At 33.7% G+C, this 18,539-nt stretch overlaps 1 protein-coding gene across 1 annotated transcript in view; it reads left to right on the top strand.

Annotated features, from left to right (window-relative positions):
• Positions 1 to 57: 57 nt before the first annotated feature.
• The window catches only part of LOC127720703 (exocyst complex component 8-like), a 49,989-nt gene continuing 31,507 nt past the window's right edge, over positions 58 to 18,539 (top strand). The window contains exons 1-4 of the mRNA XM_052227458.1: positions 58 to 148; positions 8,791 to 8,940; positions 16,009 to 16,104; positions 18,281 to 18,378. Of these exons, the coding sequence (XP_052083418.1) occupies positions 82 to 148; positions 8,791 to 8,940; positions 16,009 to 16,104; positions 18,281 to 18,378 (411 nt within the window). The 5' untranslated portion in view covers positions 58 to 81. The remainder of the gene's footprint in view (positions 149 to 8,790; positions 8,941 to 16,008; positions 16,105 to 18,280; positions 18,379 to 18,539) is intronic.

The following is an 18,539-nucleotide window of genomic DNA, read 5'->3' as shown; positions in this document are numbered from 1 at the left end:
TAGACAAAAATTATTGTCCTATCAAAAAATACATACATAGAGCCGCCTATGATAAGGGGAAATAATCTGCTGTAAACAATAATGGAAGGACGTGTGGAACATGGACTTGCAAGAGTGTTATCAAAGCAGGATTTCGATCCGGATCATTGTATGTTAAGCAGGGTTGGAGAAACATAGTATTGGCGTTCAATTGCCAACTTTTGACTTTATTCTACTGAGGGAGTCCAAGCCCATAAATTATCCGCTTTGCTTCTGCCAGATTTTTAGGCAGTTAAGCTGCCTTATGCGAGCACCCTAGATTTGTGTTCTACCCAATAAATGCTGAAATACGTGCCATTGTTATTATCTAGCAAGCTATTATGTTATTTATAACTAATTGGACATTTTATTAATACTTTTATTTCTGGAATACAAAAAATATGACCAGAAAAACCTTAAATGATCGTCGAACTACCCAAAACTTTTGAAGTTGCACATAGGAAGTAGTGCTCAAGAGAAATCCGTAGGTAGTTTATTATCCCCTGTGCTTTTGGCTACGATGTCAAAGAACAATTGTATGAAATATTTCATCGCCGAAAATCGGTAATTACAAGTCGTTGATATTTCCCAAATGGCAAAATACGCAGGAATATTGTTCATGTACAACAAATCTCTATGATAGAGGAAATAAAGTTATATAAGTGGGCGGTAATTTTTAACTTATCTTGCCAAATAAGGTTGTTGTAATTTTATGAATGAAACGAGGTCATAAAACAGATGCGGAAATCGACGTTGATGGGATGCTTTAAGTAATGTGGCCAACTCGTCCCCAAGACAAGTCGGACCGAATCCACTCAAACCGTCTAAGAAGACAACTTTGACCGTTTGTCAGATTTACTTAGGGTTTCATAAAACATGTCTAGCGGAGCCATTAATCTTTTGTTTGTGCATTTGGGTCTATTAAGGGGTATTTGGAGGGGCCTGAAGAAGGGAGGGGTTTACTATAGAACCCTATGGTATTTTATTTTTTTTAATTTTCAAATGACTATTTCTCGAAAACAGTAAGTGATAGACACGTGCAGTCTTCAGTAATGAGAACAGGACAATTGAAAAAATCAACCAAAATATAGGGCGAGTCCCTGGGGGTCATCCCAACCCCCTTCAATTTTAAAATGTACTTTTATCTTGTAAAACGTCGCGATCCCCACCCCTAAACAATATATATACTTGTATGGGACAATAAAAGAAATCAAATGAAAATAATTTGGGGGAGTCCCTGGTGTCGTCCCATCCCTCCTGTTTGAGAACTTGGAAATGGTTGAGATCCCCACCCCTAAACCATATATATTCATGTATGGGACAATAAAACAAAAAATCAAATGAAATATAGGGGGAGTCCCTGGGGTCACCCCACCCCTCCTGTTTGAGAACTTGGAAATGGTCGAGATCCCCACCCCAAAACCATATGTATTCATGTATGGGACAATATAACAAATCAAATGAAATAATGGGGGAGTCCCTGGGGTCACCCCACCCCCTCCTGTTTGAGAACTTGTAAACGGTCGAGATACCCACACCTAAACCATATTTATCCCTGTTCATCATTTCAAAAAGATTTGAATGACATACAGAGTCAATCTCCTAGGTGTCACATATGCATATCACTTAACTAGACCAAACCAATACTAACAGGACTTTGCCCAATGTCAGGAGACCATGGGAATGACGAATTATGGGGGCTTTGTTTGGGAGACTTCGTAACGGCATCCTGTTACAATTATTTCTTGTTTATTATAAAAAAAAATTTATTGATGCAAAAAATTCTAGGTTAATTGAATTTACTTTAATTATTTATTAAATTATTTTTGGGCCTAAAAATAATTTTCATTTATGGCTCATTTTAAAGAAAACATATAAATCTTTCAAGCAGTGTAAATCCCGAGAATGTTTGACCAACTGTTTTATAATAAAATCACCTGTAATTTTATTCCAAACTTGGTATGGAGTAACATCATGCACTTGTGGGTGAAGATGGGGGTCATTTACATTGATATATGAGTTGCTTTTGAAAACCTTGATTGAATATTAATTAATTTGCCTTAATAGTCAATTCATTTAATGAACATAAATGTACAATATACGAATGTTTAAAGTTTGTTCTTTCAAATCTTAAAAAAAAATTGAAGCAACACTGCCACAGTGTTCATAATTATGTTTGCCATGTTTGCCTTGGTTTTTGGTTAACTACCTACAGCGCTTACAATGCTTTGATTTTATTAATGAATGCCAAATTTATGGCCACATTAAACAAACTTCAAATCAAATCAAAGTTTTATTTATTGTCAATACATTACAAACAAATTAACACAAGCTCTAGTATGCTGTTTATACTGCTATGGCCATAAGGTTTGGTACGCATACAGAACCACCCCTCCACAAACATGATTTTACTTGACAGACAGTGCTGATACAAGTTACAACCCTAGGAGTAAAAGCATTTTAATAGACCTTTATGTAAGAGATCTTATTTATTTACAGAAAAATATCAGCTGGATGGTGATTACTTTCGCCGTTTCTGGGTCGCCCTGCTATTCCGACACCCCATCGTTCTGACGCCCCATTAGTCTGACACCCCATTTGTCCGATAGTCCAACGTCCCATTAGTCCGACACATGTCATAATATCTATATACATTGTACTTCATTGGATCGGTAGACGTGGTATTTGAACTAGTGTCTACCATCTGGTATGCAAGAAAACTTTATTTTGCTTTATTAATACAAAATAGTGACCTAGCTACTTCATTAAAAACACTCTGTCAAAAAGAGAATTTGATTGATTGTTATTTGCCATACATTTACAACTGGGCGTTAAGAAAAAAAAAGTAATCATGTAAGAATGGCTGGGAGTGTACTATGATCATGTATTGCACATTCATTAAAAAATCACACTCTTTGAAAAAAATAATACTTTATTGGTGTTCTTTCCAGCTTAGAAAATAATAGATTAACGGTCAACATTTTTAATCCGTCAATAGCATAAGCAAACACGATTAGCATGATTAGTGAATATAATTTCGTTCGAAATCCAAATAAATAGGACAAAATTTCAGGTAGCCAGAGAAACCCTAAACAGATAATCATGTTTTCTTCTATTTAGACATTGAAAACGATATGGTTTCTCACTAAAATTCTACTTGTTCTTTTTATCTTTTGATATAGTTTTTTTTTCAGCATGTGGGTATATCACCATAAGAAATCAGTGCATGTGTGGCTTGTGATTATAACCTATGCATAGCATGCAACTTATACATTGTGAAAATCATAAATGATATGGCAAGTAAGGCTGTCAGTGCCATTTTGTAAAATTATTAATATTGATAGCAAGAAAGCCTGTATACAGGAATGAAATTTCATGACTTGTTCGTGTCCAATTAACGTTCAAATAAATTTACATTCATGCATTAATTCCTAAATAATCATTAACCTTTGCTTGATCATGTTAATAGCATTTGATTTTCTTATAACTTTTTTCTAAAATCAAAGGTGACTGGGTATACAGTGTTCCAGCTAGGTTGTTTTTACAGGGCGGTCCGCCCGCCCTTTCCCGAGTGCCGCCCTGTGCCCTTTTTACAGTTTGCAAGAAATGTTTGAATACGCAGCCACGTCCGGTCAGAATGAGGACATAAAATCCAATGCCTCAAGAAAAGAGAGTCTCTTTGCACTTTAAGAACCCTTGCACAAACTTTTTGGAAAGTCCATATTCTTTCCCTATTCAGTATATATACCCTCATTTTCCAGTAGCATTTCAACTTTCCTCATCTTTCAATACGGGACTTAACAATTAAATCTATTGCTGATTAGTTCTCATATTTAGCATGCATGAAGTATTTGCCGCTGGACAGAAAGCAAACAACAATCAATCGATCTTAGTTCTTTCCTTAATTCATACATATATATAATTGGGAGTAATGGTATGTTCCTGTGACAAATGCAGCTATCTAAGAATAACATAGTGGTTGGTCAGTTTGTATTTTTTTCATAGCAAAGAAACATGCTGATTGTATACAAAACTCCAATAACCTTACAATCTCATTGTTTATCATGTCGATATATGATATCATTTATATGATAACTCTATTGTTTTGTCATTTTACCCTATAACACTTACTATTTACTAAAACATATTTTGCAAACTTATATAGTCAGTAGCTTCCTTACAGAAAAACTTTGAAGGGTATTACTTGGAAGGAGATACTCATTGAACCAATTTATCCACTGTTTGAAAAAGAGCAAAATTATGACTGAACAGTCTAAGACAAATGTTCTGTTCTTATTTCTTTTCTTTCTTTAAATATTGGTGCCTATTCGTCAAACAAAATTGGTGTTTTCTTTAAATAATGGCATTACATGTACTGTTAAATTTTAGCTCCTCTTTAATATAAAAAATCAATCAAATTAAAAGTTCTAATTTAGTTTACCGTTATTACCTTTTTGGACTTGAGTTACCGGTATACAGGAAAAATTTCTTTTTTGTAAAGCAGATACATGAGATACAAGACCAGATCAACTTAACCTTTAAGCCACAAACCCACTTTGTTGTTCTCTATTTTGTAGAGCAGATACGAGACCAGATCAAAGTTTCAAAGTGTTCTCTTTCTTTACATTTTTTCACCGTCAGCTCAATACTGATGACCTTTGTTTTGTGACACTTTACCCAAATAGGAAGTTGATTGGACTAAATAGCGATAAAGTGTATATCCATGGAAGATTCCTGATTCCAGATCTTTTGCAGATTTCAAAACTACATGTATGATAAATATGACATCTTGCCATTCTAAATCTATGAAGAATCAAAATGATGGCAAATCTATGGCAAATTTGATTGTTTCCGAATCAAGGGCAGATTTTCTAGTTTCTCAATTTATGGCAGATTTTTTTACAAACAGAGGACCAGTCAGTACATATCTGACCAATGAGCCAATGACCTACTTTAAACAAATCCTTCTTTATTCAACAATAAATATAGCTAAAAATGATGTAGATAGTTTTTGGAAATGGAAGCAAGTCAACTCATACCTACTGCTACCAATGATAATTTGTACCACTACAAACTCATACCATTTAAGAATGTTTTATTAATTGTTTTTGGCAAATGTTTAAAAAGTATTAAAAGATTTTCCTGAATTTCTTAATTTCTAGTACATGTATCATGATGTATCATAGACCATAATTGAATTATTTGTTATCTTTTGGTTGTTGTTGGTTCATGTCTGTCATATTTTTTTATCGTAAATTGTTTTGTTAAAAATCAAGATGTAGATTTTTTAATTGAATTTTTTCATATATTTCATGTTGGGGCTTTTTATAGCTGATTACACGGTATGGGTTTTCCTCACTGTTGCCTATAATTGCTTACATCCCTTTCATTTGAACTTTGGTGGATGTTGTCTCATTGGCAAATTATATTACATCTCCTTATTTTAATATTAATCTTTGATTACTTCATCCAATTAGCCAAGGAACAATCCGCTTCAATTTGGTCATTGTGCATGTTGTGATTTTCCAATTACAGACTTCTTAGTTATTCAGTTAAATTCAAATGTTCACCATTTAAAATAAGTTGGTACAAGTTTGTTTTTAGTGGTACAAGAGAGCAATGGTTCAAGAATATTATAATTCATTAGAAATCTATGACAAATTTTTATGCCCGCACCCCACCATCACCAGAGGGGCATTTTTTATTCCCCTTGTCTGTCTGTATGTCTCAAAATTGGTTTCCGTTCTCTGACATTAGTTTGCACAACCAAATTTTATGAAACTAATACACAATACGTTTATCAATAAACACAGATCAATTTTAAATTTGGGTTGCATCACTTCTACCATTCTGGAGTTATGCCCCTTTATGTATGGAAAAATTACTGATTTTTGTCTCGCCTTGACGGAGTCAAAAAGCGAGACATAGGTATGCTGTTTCCGGCGGCGGAGGCGTCAACAATGTATTAGTTTGTGATTAGGTCTAGATCATGGTGAACCACTAGTGGTAGGTCAATGATATTTGGTATGCAGTTGCATTAGCATTGGCACATCTCATTACCATGGAGATTTTTTGGCCCGGCCCCCTCAGTCAAGGTCTATTGACTTTGAAACTTTTCATAGTTTACATGTATTAGTTTGTGATTAGGTCAATTTATGGGGAACCACTAGTGGTAGATCAATGATATTTGGTATGCAGTACTTGTATAAGCATTGGCATATCTCATTTCCATGGAGATTATTTGGCTCCGCCCCCTTAGTCATGGTCTATAGACTTTTAAAATTTTGCTAAGTTAACATGTATTAGTTTGTGATTTGGTCAGTTCAAGGGGAACCATTAGTGGTAGGCCAATGTTAATTGGTGTTCAGTTGTATAAGCATTAGCACATCTCATTTCCATGAAGAATATTTGGCCCCGCCCCCTCAGTCATGGTCTATTGACTTTGAAACTTTTGCTTAGTTTACATGTATTAGTTTGTGATTAGATCAGTTTAAGATGAACTGCTAATGTCAAATCATTGATATTTGGTATGCAAATGTATTGGCATTTGCAAGTATCGTTTCCATGGAGATTATATAGCCCCACCCCTGTTCATGGTTCATTGACTTTGAAACTTTTACATAGTTTACAAGTTAATGTTTGTGTTTAGGTTTGTTTAAAGGGAACAACTTATAATAAGTCAATGATATTTGGTATGCAGTTGTATTAGCATTGGCACATCTCATTTTATGGAGATTGTTTAGCCATGTACCTTCAGTTATGGTTCATTGACTTTGAATATTTGCATAACTTACATGTTAAAGTATTGCTATTTTAATTTCAACATTTGCATTATCAAAATTACAAAAAGCCGAGACATATCTCTATGGTAATAGTTTTTATACGCCCGTTTACGGGACGTATTATGGTATACCGTTGTCTGTCCGTCCGTCGTCAACATGTCGGACATTAACTCAAAAATGCTTTAACCAATTTGCATAAAACTTTGGTGAATTGTTTATATCTATTGACGTGAGCTCCCTTTTGTTTTTTTTATAAAATTTAGATTTTACGTTTCCGAGTTATGGGGTTTTATATATATATATTCATTAAAAAAAGGGGGATTTTCCAGTTTTTGGACAATAATTCAAGAATGCTTTCACCAACTTGCAAGAAATTGTGGTGAATTGTTTATATCTATTGACATGAGCTGCCTTTCAATTTTTATAAATTTTAGATTTTACGTTTCCGAGTTACAGGGTTTTATTCATGAAAAAAGGGGGGATTTTCCAGTTTTCGGACAAAAACTCAAAAATGCTTTCAGCAATTCTTATGAAACTTTGGTGAATTGTTTGTATGTATTGATGTAAGCTCCCTTTAGAATTTTATAAATTTTACATTTTACATTTCTGAGTTATGGGGTTTTATTCATTAAAAAAGGGGTTATTTTCCAGTTTTCGGACAACAACTCAAAAATGCTGTCACCAATTCTCATGAAACTTTGGTGAATTGTTTATATCTATTGATGTAAGCTCCCTCTTTATTTTCATAAATTTCTAAAATGACATTGAGAATTAATTGAACTTTATTTGTTTATAGTCTGACAACAGATTTACTAAGTATTGCACAACAGCAAGAAATCTTTAATTGAATATAAATTCAATTCATATAACCAATTTCAAGATCTTTGACTACATTTATCCAGAAACCTATAATATGTCAAATATTTAATTACAATCCAAATTCGGACCTGAATCAAGCTTGAATATTGTGTCCATTTTTGCCCCAACTGTTCATGGTTGGACCTCTGCGGGCGTATCTAGCTGCGCTCAGCGAAGCAGTTTATTTTTTTTGTTTCCATTCACAAATTTTAGTTTGCCTCTACCAACCTGATCAAATGTTATGAAATTAAACACAATGCTTATTACCATATGCATGATTACCACAAAACTCAGATCAAATTAGAATTTTTGTGAATCACAATGGAATAATGTTGTGTTATTGCAATATGCTAATGGCATTTTATTTAACCATTTTTTATCTACCAATTCTCATATTTACATGTATGTTAAACCTTTCACCCCTAAAGATGCCCTGAGGCACGCCTGTTGCATGGCATAGCCTGCTGTATGCCCAAAAATGCCTTTTTTCAGTGTTTTTTTTTAAATTAATTCAACAACAAAATGATTGGTGTATTACCAAAAAAAAATTAAAAAGGTCAGGTAGAGCATTATGAAATTTATTTCTTTGCTTTGATTTGTGCCATCCCACCTTTTAACATGTTTTAAAATGGACGAACTTGAGAGAACAGGTTTTAACTATAATAACATGGAAAGATGTAGGAACTGTGGATGCAGAATCAGACTGATTTCTGTCTAATTTTATCATTTAAACTAGAACACTATCATAATTAAGGTTTTAATTTTCAGCTAACGATGTGTTGCCAATTATATGCGTAAGAACACATGTGATGACCTGTTGTCTTTTGTCTTTTGTCACTTGTCATTTCGAGTTTACAAAATTGTTTCAATAATAGATAATATGGTCCAAGTACTTATTCTGCTGATATAGAAATTATGCCTTCTGGCACGTGCACTCTACATGCTCTATGAGTGAATTTAGTATGAAATATCACAAATTACTCACAACACCTTTTGAATGATATCATGGACTTAAAAAGTATTAGGTGTACTCAATGCCAAATCTGATCTAATACATTGTAGTATGTGTATAATGAGTTGAAACATTATGAGTTTCTTTAGGGAAATAAATCTTCCTTTCTGCATATTTCAGTTGTCAGTAAACAGACAGAGGGTGGAGAAGATCAGTTGTTGGACATGAAACAAAAGGTCCAGATATTATCCGATGAGACAGCTCATGCTCTGAAACATAATGTATACAAAAATTACTCACAGTTCATAGAAACTGCCAAGGAAATTTCTAGTAAGATTAATTTAATGTGATGAAACTGCTATTACACATTATGCATCTTATTTTTTGTTAATTATACCCCTGCATTAAAAAAGTGGGGGTATACTGTTTTACCTCTGTCTGTCCGTCTGTCCATCCGTCCCATGAATATTTTTCAAGTAATTATTATGGTTTAAATATTCCAAATGCATATTTGGGTGGGGGTATCATCAGTGAGCAGTAGCTTGCAGTTTCACTTGTTGAAATACATTTTGAATTTTTTATTTCATTAATTGCAAATTATGTAGCTTTATTATTAGTTGAAAATTTGTTTGATTTGCAGCAGTATCTATTCTTATTATCTCCCCTTGAACTAATATAAAAATAAGGAGATGTGGTATGATTGCCAATGAGACAACTATCCACCAAATTTCAAATGAAGTGGATTTAAGCAATTATAGGCAGCCATACAGCCTTCAACAATGAGAAACCCATACCATAAAGTCGGCTTTAAAGACACTGACATGAAAGATATGAAACAATTCAATTGAGAAAACTAACGCCCTAATTTATTACAAAACAATTTATGAAAAACAAATAAGATAGACATGAACCAACAACAACCACTTAACTGCAGGCTCCTGATTTGAGACAGGCAGAATAGAATGTGGCTGGGTTAAACTAGTTTGCTGGCACCAAACCCTCCCCCTAACCTGGGACAGTGGTGTAACAGTACATAATAAGAACAAACTTTAATCAAAGTGATATAAAATCACTAATGGAAAGATTGGAAGAATTGTGTGTATAATTTCAATCATATTTTACACTTCCATAGCAGTGGTAGTGGATAACAAAAACTTGCTATAACACTATAATTGCATATTTGTTTGTTATATTACTGCAGATTTTTAGAATGATAAGCAATTTTCCAGTGAATAAAGTAGCTTATTAGAGTTATGTCAGTGGGTCACTAAATTTGCATAATAACTTCTTTTTGATTGCAACTTAATGTTTATATTTTTTTGAAACAGAAGAAATTACCTTTAAAAAAAATATCATCAATGGTTAAAGAGACTTGAAACTTAAAAAAGTCCTTTTTAGCTCACCTGGCACAAAGGGCCAAGTGAGCTATTCTCATCACTTGTCGTCCGTCATCGTCCGTTGTTGTTAACTTTTTACATTTTGAACTTCAAGAGAACCACTGAATGGAATGGAACCAAACATGGCATGAATGTTCCTTATGAAGTGCTGACCAAGAGTTGTTACTTTGAAGTTGATCCATAATCCAAGATGGCCACCAGCGGGGGACTTAGTTTAACAAAGGACCCTAAGAGAAATACACACAAATGTCTTCTTTTAGAGAACCACTGAAAGGAATGAAACCAAACATGGCATGAATGTTCCTTATGAGGTGCTGACCAAGTGTTGTTACTTTGAAGCCGATCCATCATCCAAGATGGCTGCCAACAGGGAACTTAGTTTAAGATAGGATCCTAAGGGAAATACATACAAATGTATTCTTTTAAAGAACCACTGAATGGAATGAAACCAAACATGGCATGAATGTTCCTTATGAGGTGCTAACCAAGTGTTGTTACTTTAAAGCCGATCCATCATCCAAGATGGCCACCAGCGGGGGACTTAGTTTAACATAGGACCCTAAGTGAAATACATTCAAATGTCTTCTTTTAGAGAACCACGGATTGGAATGGAACCAAACATGGCATGAATGTTCCTTATGAGGTGCTGACCAAGTATTGTAACTTTGAAGCCGATCCATCATCCAAGATGGCCGTCAGCGGGGGACTTTGTTTAACATAGGACCCTATTGACAATACATTCAAATGTCTTCTCTTTTAGAAAACCACTGAATGGAATAGAACCAAACATGGCATGAATGTTCCTTATGAGGTGCTGACCAAGTGTTGTTACTCTGAACCAGCTCCATCATCCAAGATGGAGGCCAGTTGGGGACTTAGTTAAACATAGGACCCTAAGGGAAATACATTCAAATGTCTTCTTTTAGAGAACCACTGAATGGAATGAAACCAAACATGGCATAAATGTTCCTTATGAGGTGCTGATGAAGTGTTGCTACTTTTATTGCTGATTTACTGTTCAAAATGGCGACCAGGATTTCTTATTAAATTACGGGGCCAATATTAAACCAAATTTTGCCTCAATCATTATTTGGGTATCTGTTATGATTTTTATCTATTTTTACATGATTTCCAAAACCAAAGTAGAGTCAGGTGAACGACACAGGCTGTGAATGGTTATTTTGTGGGCATGTCTGTTACTCTGTGTTCAAACATTGCTAAGTATAGCTTATTGATTTTGATTAAAACAATAATATATGACATTTAAGATGCATGCTTGACAAAGGGTAATTTTCACATCAATAAACTTAACATGATGTTTTTATTCTATTGTCCAAAGATGGAGACTTTTAATTTATTGAGGCAAATTCTTATTTATTTCATTGAAAAAATATATTACCTCACAGTATTCAAATATACTAATACCTTCTTTGATAAATGTAACCTATTAAAAATTATGGATTAATTACAGATAATTGTTGTACAGATTTTGCAAGAAAAACAGACACCACTTGGATTCTTTACTCATACAGATTTTCATTTTGGTCTTTTCTCAAAAAATACATTATGTATTAATCCTTACTTAACATCTTTCAAACAAGATTAAAGAGATCATTTGTTTAATGCAGTGTAAATCAAAAGATATATATATATATAGGTAAATGAATCTATCATCTGTATATAATTTTTTTAAAGAAATCCCCATTTAGTATTTGTTAGTTTCAATTAAACATGAAGATAGAGACTGACCTATATAGATCAAATCATATCAGATACTAATGACTAATGAGGTCAAAGTTTGTGTATTGAGTGGACTGCCATGTTATGTATAAACTCAAGTTATGTCATTATATTCAATTATGATTGGCATTAAAGGAGGAGGAGTTTATATAGAATTCCAATTATTGTCTCACCGTTTGTGTTTAATTGTACCTTGATCATGACAGTTGTCAATCATACTGTTAATGTATCAATACACTGAAGTAAAAAGACAAAACTAAGCCAGTAATTGAAAAAAGTAATGACTATTATTTTTTCGAAAAAAAAATAATCTACATTAAGATGTAACCAAATTTCTTTCCAGTTCCCTTGTGCATATGTACACAGACATGAGAACAATTGGGAACTTTATGTCAGTGTGTATAGATTTAGTAGCTAATCTGTCCACTTTCTGTATGGAGGCCAGTGCCTTAGGAAAAAATTGGAACAAGTTCCAATCTTTCCAAAAATCAGTTGAAAAGGGCCTAACTCATCAGATGGATACAATGCAGAAAACATCTTAAGAAAACACAGACTGGATGTGGCAGCATATCTACATTTCCCACAACAAAAAAGAATACAATGTGAAGATCTCAGAGTACTTACAATTGCTGATAGCTAGTTCAAAACTTCAAAGACAATAAAACAGCTAATAAAAAAGTTGTACATTTTTGTCTCGCCTTGACGGAGTCAAAAAGCAAGACATAGGTATGCTGTTTCTGTCGGCGACGGCGTCAACATTGTATTAGTTTGTGATTAGGTCTAGTTCATGGTGAACCACTAGTGGTATGTCAATGATATTTGGTATGCAGTTGTATTAGCATTGGCACATCTCATTACCATGGTGATTATTTGGCCCCGTCCCCTCAGTCAAGGTCTATTGACTTTGAAACTTTTCATAGTTTACATGTATTAGTTTGTGATTAGGTCAATTTATGGGGAACCACTAGTGGTAGGTCAATGATATTTGGTATGTACTTGTATAAGCATTGGCATATCTCATTTTCATGGAGATTATTTGGCTCCGCCCCCTTAGTCATGGTCTATAGACTTTTAAAATTTTGCTAAGTTAACATGTATTAGTTTGTGATTTGGTCAGTTCAAGGGGAACCATTAGTGGTAGGCCAATGTTAATTGGTGTTCAGTTGTATAAGCATTAGCACATCTCATTTCCATGGAGAATATTTGGCCCCGCCCCTCAGTCATGGTCTATTGACTTTGAAACTTTTGCTTAGTTTACATGTATTAGTTTGTGATTAGATCAGTTTTAGATAAACTGCTAATGTTGTCAATGATATTTGGTATGCAAATTTATTGGCATTTGCAAGTATCGTTTCCATGGAGATTATATAGCCCCACCCCTGATCATGGTTCATTGACTTTGAAACTTTTACATTAGTTTACAAGTTAATGTTTGTGTTTAGGTTTGTTTAAAGGGAACTACTTATAATAAGTCAATGGTATTTGGTATGCAGTTGTATTAGCATTGGCACATCTCATTCCATGGAGATTGTTTAGCCATGTACCTTCAGTCATGGTTCATCGACTTTGAATATTTGCATAACTTACATGTTAAAGTATTGCTATTTTAATTTCAACATTTGCATTATCAAAATTACAAAAAGGCGAGACATATCTCTGTGATAACAGTTTATTATGTATTTGTTCAAAAATTTATTTTCCATCACATAAACAAAAGATTGGTTGATTCATTATCAATAATTGTAGTACAGTGGAGATTCAAGTTTTCATCCAACAAAATTAAATGGTCCTTGCTTTACAAAAAAAACACAGATTTTCATAGAATAAAGAGGTTCGATCCCTGGATCTGAGAATTGATTATATATCTTTTATGCCCCCGCCGTAGCGGTAGGGGCATTAAGTTTTACCCTTGTCCTTCTGTACGTACGTAGGTACGTACCAAAATTGGTTTCCGTTCTCTAACTTGAGTTTGCCTCAACCAAATGTTATGAAACTTATACACAATGCTTATTACCACAAAACACAGATCAAGGTTTGAATTTTGGTGGCGTCACTTTAACTGTTCTAGAGTTATGCCCCTTTATAAATGGAAAAATTGCTGAATTTTTCCTTTCCGTTCTCTAACTTCAGTTTGTCTCAACCAAATGTTATAAAACTTATACACAACCGTTCTAGAGTTATGCGTGTTTACAAATAGAAAAATTGCTGAATTTTTAGTTTCTGTTCTCTACTTAAGTTAGCCCTAACCAAATGTTATGAGACTTACACACAATGCTTATTACCACAAAACTTAGATCAAGTTGAAATTTGGGTAGCGTCACTTTTACCGTTCTTCAGTTATGTCCCTTTATAACTATATGATATGCAAGCGGGGGCATCATCTGTGTCCACATGTGGACACTATCCACATTTATTTATCTTATTTTTCTTATTTTTTAACTATATTGTTAACCCTTACCATGCTGAATTGTTTTCAAAAATGTCTACTTTTTGTTTATTTGCAAAAATATGCATGTTACATGCAAATGAACTATACCCTGTTGCTGATACTGTTGATTCCATTAAAGCTAAGATAGGGGATCATGGGATGAGGAGGTAGGGGTTGGGTGGGCGGTAATTTGCCCCTAAGTTGGTCATCATGTGCAAAAAGCATCAATTTTGACAATTTTTCATCCTATTTCTTGACCTTTAAGACAGAGGGATGCTGATCGATGTATCCAACTGTAGTCTGCATGTAGAGTGGACCCCAGTGAACACATTAATCCCAACAGTTCTTAGGTCGGAGTGAAAATGATCTGGGTAAAGCAGTCTTAAGAAGGTCATTTGCACAAAAAGAAAACTAATTTCCTTATTTTTATGGCCCTGCCGTAGCGGAGGGGGCATTAAGTTTTACCCTTTTCCGTCTGTACGAACGTACGTCCCAAAGTTGTTTTCCGTTCTCTTACTTTAGTTTGCCTCAACCAAATGTTATGAAACTCATACACAATGCTTATTACCACAAAACACAGATCAAGTTTGAATTTTGGTGGCATCACTTTAACTGTTCTAGAGTTATGCCCCTGTACAAATGGAACGCTCTATCTTTAGTTTGCCTCAACCAAATGTTATGAAACTTATACACAATGCTTATTACTACAAAACACAGATCAAGTTTGAATTTTGGTGGCATAACTTTAACCGTTCTAGAGTTATGCCCCTTTACAAATGGAAAAATTGCTGATTTTTTTGTTTTCGTTCTCTAACTTTAGTTTGCCTCAACCAAATGTTATGAAACTTATACACAATGCTTATTACTACAAAACACAGATCAAGTTTGAATTATGGTGGCATCACTTTAACTGTTCTAGAGTTATGCCCCTTTACAAATGGAAAAATTGCTGTATTTTTCGTTTCCGTTCTCTAACTTTAGTTAGCCTCACCCAACTGTTATGAAACTTATCCACAATGCTTATTACCACAAAATATGGATCAAGTTTGAATTTTGGTGGTATCAGGTTTACTGTTCTAGAGTTATGCCCTTTTACAAATGGAAAAATTGCTGAATTTTTCGTTTCCGTTCTCTAACTTATGTTTGCCTCAACCAAATGTTATGAAAGTTATACACAATACTTATTACCACAAAACTCAGATAAAGTTCAAATTTGGGTAGCGTCACTTTTATCGTTCGTCAGTTATGTCCCTTTATAACTTTATGTTATATGTAAGCGGGGTCATCATCTGTGTCCCATGGACACATTCCCCATTTATTTCCAATATTTTACTGTAACTGTCTACAACCAGAAGTAGTTGTTTCCTATACGGATTCTTGTAATAAGCATGATCAGTAGTTATATCCCCACATGTTTATACTATTTTTGAAGTTTTATGTCTCTGAACTTCATGTGTCAGACATTGAAGGGAAGCCCACCCCTAAAAAAAAAACCACTTTTATGAGATTTCAATTTTCCAAGTTTGAATTTGAGCTCAAAATGAACAATTAACCTGAGAAACATGACAATAAATAGTGTGAGGTTGAGGTAAAATGCATGCACTTCGAAATTAATGTCATAAAGTTGACCCTTTTAACAGTATTTTGGGTATGACCATAATATTACGGTCCCCCCATGGTAAGGGTTAAGATCTCAGAAAAATTATAGTTTGTATATTTAATTTTTGTTAATATTTACTAGTTTTTATATGTTTTACAAGAGTATTGAAACTAATCTTGAAGCCAAATCTCATGTACATATTTCACTTATTTATATATACATTTTGATGACAGTTTTGGAAGGAGAGATGTACCAGCTGAGTCACATTCTGACAGAAGAGAAAAGTTTGATGTCATCCATGATGGAAATGTCACTAGTTAGTGATAAAGGTTGGTTAAGCACAATACCACAAAATTTAACTTGTTAACATCTAAACAACAAAATTATGAAATTTACCCAGGGCAAGAAAATAATAGCTGAATATTAACCCTTTCACGTTCTGCCAAATGGACATTAACTTATGGAAAAGACACTATCGAAATTCAATCGAATATAGCATTTACTCCAAAGCTCACACAAAGATCATTTTGGATCCATATGAAAGATAATTGATTAAATATTTCCAAAAATGTAATATTTCAGAAAGTTTGTCTTTTTAAGTCAAGTGGTATCTTTCCAAAAGTTATGTGACTTGTGGGAAAAAAGTGAAAAAAAATACAAAATTCTTGCCAAAAAAAGTCGTGTGGAGACACTTTATGTGCTAATAGGGTATAGTTTTGGTGTCAAAGCAATGACCCAAGTCTGATGGAAACAGAAAAGTTGTCATTATAGTATAGACAGAGGGAATACGTGCTATATGCCTCGCGATGTTGATGTCCGCAACATGCAAAATAACGGACTTCAGCTGTTTTTTTTCGTCCAAATCTAATCCTTGACACAAATTTCTGGCTAAATCATGATCATTCAAGCAGCAAATAGAAACAAGATGAATTAACAATAATAAATTGGTGTTTTGGGAATGGGGGGGTGCAATTAGGACACACATTCTTTAATAACAAACAAACATTGTTTTTAATTTTGAGTTTTGCATATATTCAGGACTCTCTTTTTGAAATTGAAAGTAAAGTTAAGTTACATTTAATATAGGAAATTAATTTTTCACCTCCGGCTTTGAGTTTCAAATGCAATCTTTCTTCTGTGGGTTAGTACAGCTTCCCACTGCACCGCTGGAATACCAGTTTAAAATATCAAAATTTTAGTAGTTAACTCTACATTTAACGAAGTGAGAGTAAAAAAAACCCAGCCTGTTTTCGTTTAGAAATTAAGTGTCGAGATAACACATAATTGTTGTCAATTCCATCATTTTAAGCAAATATAGGAGGATATCATACCTTAGTCTGCCATTTTTCTCTTGACTTATGCCTGTGCCCTCATTTCAACAAAGGTGTTTTCGGCATTACCATAAGCAAGCACTTGAGAAACAATGTTTTTTTTATATCTATTTCAACTTCGCTAAAAATTTCATGATATTTTTGGGGTTTTTGTCTCTTTTTCAATTAATTTGGTAAGAAATGACCACAAGTTTAGAGTGCATTTCAAGTTGATGATTGCATGGTAAACTTTAAATCACTTATTTAACTTGTGTACAAGTTTCAATCATAATATGAATAGTTTTCTTCCAAAACACACGGCATAGTTAACAAAAAAAGTCATATTACCCCCAGAAATCAACATTATACTTTACCACACTCTATGAAAAAATTAAATGTGTTCAAATTATCAAAAAAAATGGTTTTCACGGGAGAAAATCTTGTCAGTAAGAGGCAATTTGATACCAAACAGTACTTGGTAGAGGTTTAAGCCACAATTAATCACAAAGCTGTGATATAGAGTATTGATTTGAGCCCTCAACCACTGCTATACATTGACAAATGCCAAAGATTTAATACTTTACGCAAGCTAGTTGCCCAAAAACATAGCCCATTGGTACCAAAGTACTGATGGGAACGTGAAGGGGTTAAGTATCAAATATGGATTTTAGTAAGTTAAATAATAAATTTTAAGATCATCTGAATTAGAGTTCTTGTAAGGATTTGTGTTTTGAGGATAGCTACAAACTTTAAAAATTACTGTCTGTAAATCTTATCTAGGTTTATTTTGATAGATTACAGGTTGAAATATTAAAAAACCAAGCAAGTTCTTTCACATATTTTATAGAACAACTGACGGATAAAAAAGGGGAGGGTTCAGATCTAGAATTAAAAAAACAAACAAGTAGATTAATACCACAATATGTTAAAATGTCCTTGTCAGAGGATGCCTTTAGGTATATCTAAATTATTTTGTCATTTAGGGAATTTGTTGTTGTCTGTAATGCAAAACTTTAATAGATCTCACAACACTGTCTATTTTATTAATTGTTAAAGAGCCAGTAAAAAATTTCGGTCAATTTTATTTTCAGACAGATTTTTCTTGCTAGGCCAACTAATTCATGTGTGTAACTGTTCTCTTGCATTGTAACATTTAGAAAACAATGAATATTTTTGTTTATACTTTATTATGTAGCTATTGTTGAGCAACCCAAAGAACAAACCCAAGAGAATCCAGAGGAAGATACCAGGAAAAATCTGGCATTTCTGTTGGAGAAAGTTGAAGGCTGTTCTGTAAGTCATTGCTTTGTTTATCATGTTTATAGAAAACATTTCTATCAAATATAGTTTAACCAAGTTGATTAACACACAACTGTAAAACAGGACATAAAACTACTATTTGATAAACTTATGTTAAAATCAATCAGTACCGGTAATTAGAATAATAATCATAG

This window comes from Mytilus californianus, unplaced genomic scaffold, assembly GCF_021869535.1.
Source record: "Mytilus californianus isolate M0D057914Y unplaced genomic scaffold, xbMytCali1.0.p SCAF_11, whole genome shotgun sequence".
Classification (NCBI taxonomy): Eukaryota; Metazoa; Mollusca; class Bivalvia; order Mytilida; family Mytilidae; genus Mytilus; species Mytilus californianus.
This window is presented reverse-complemented; position numbering and strand designations above follow the sequence as displayed.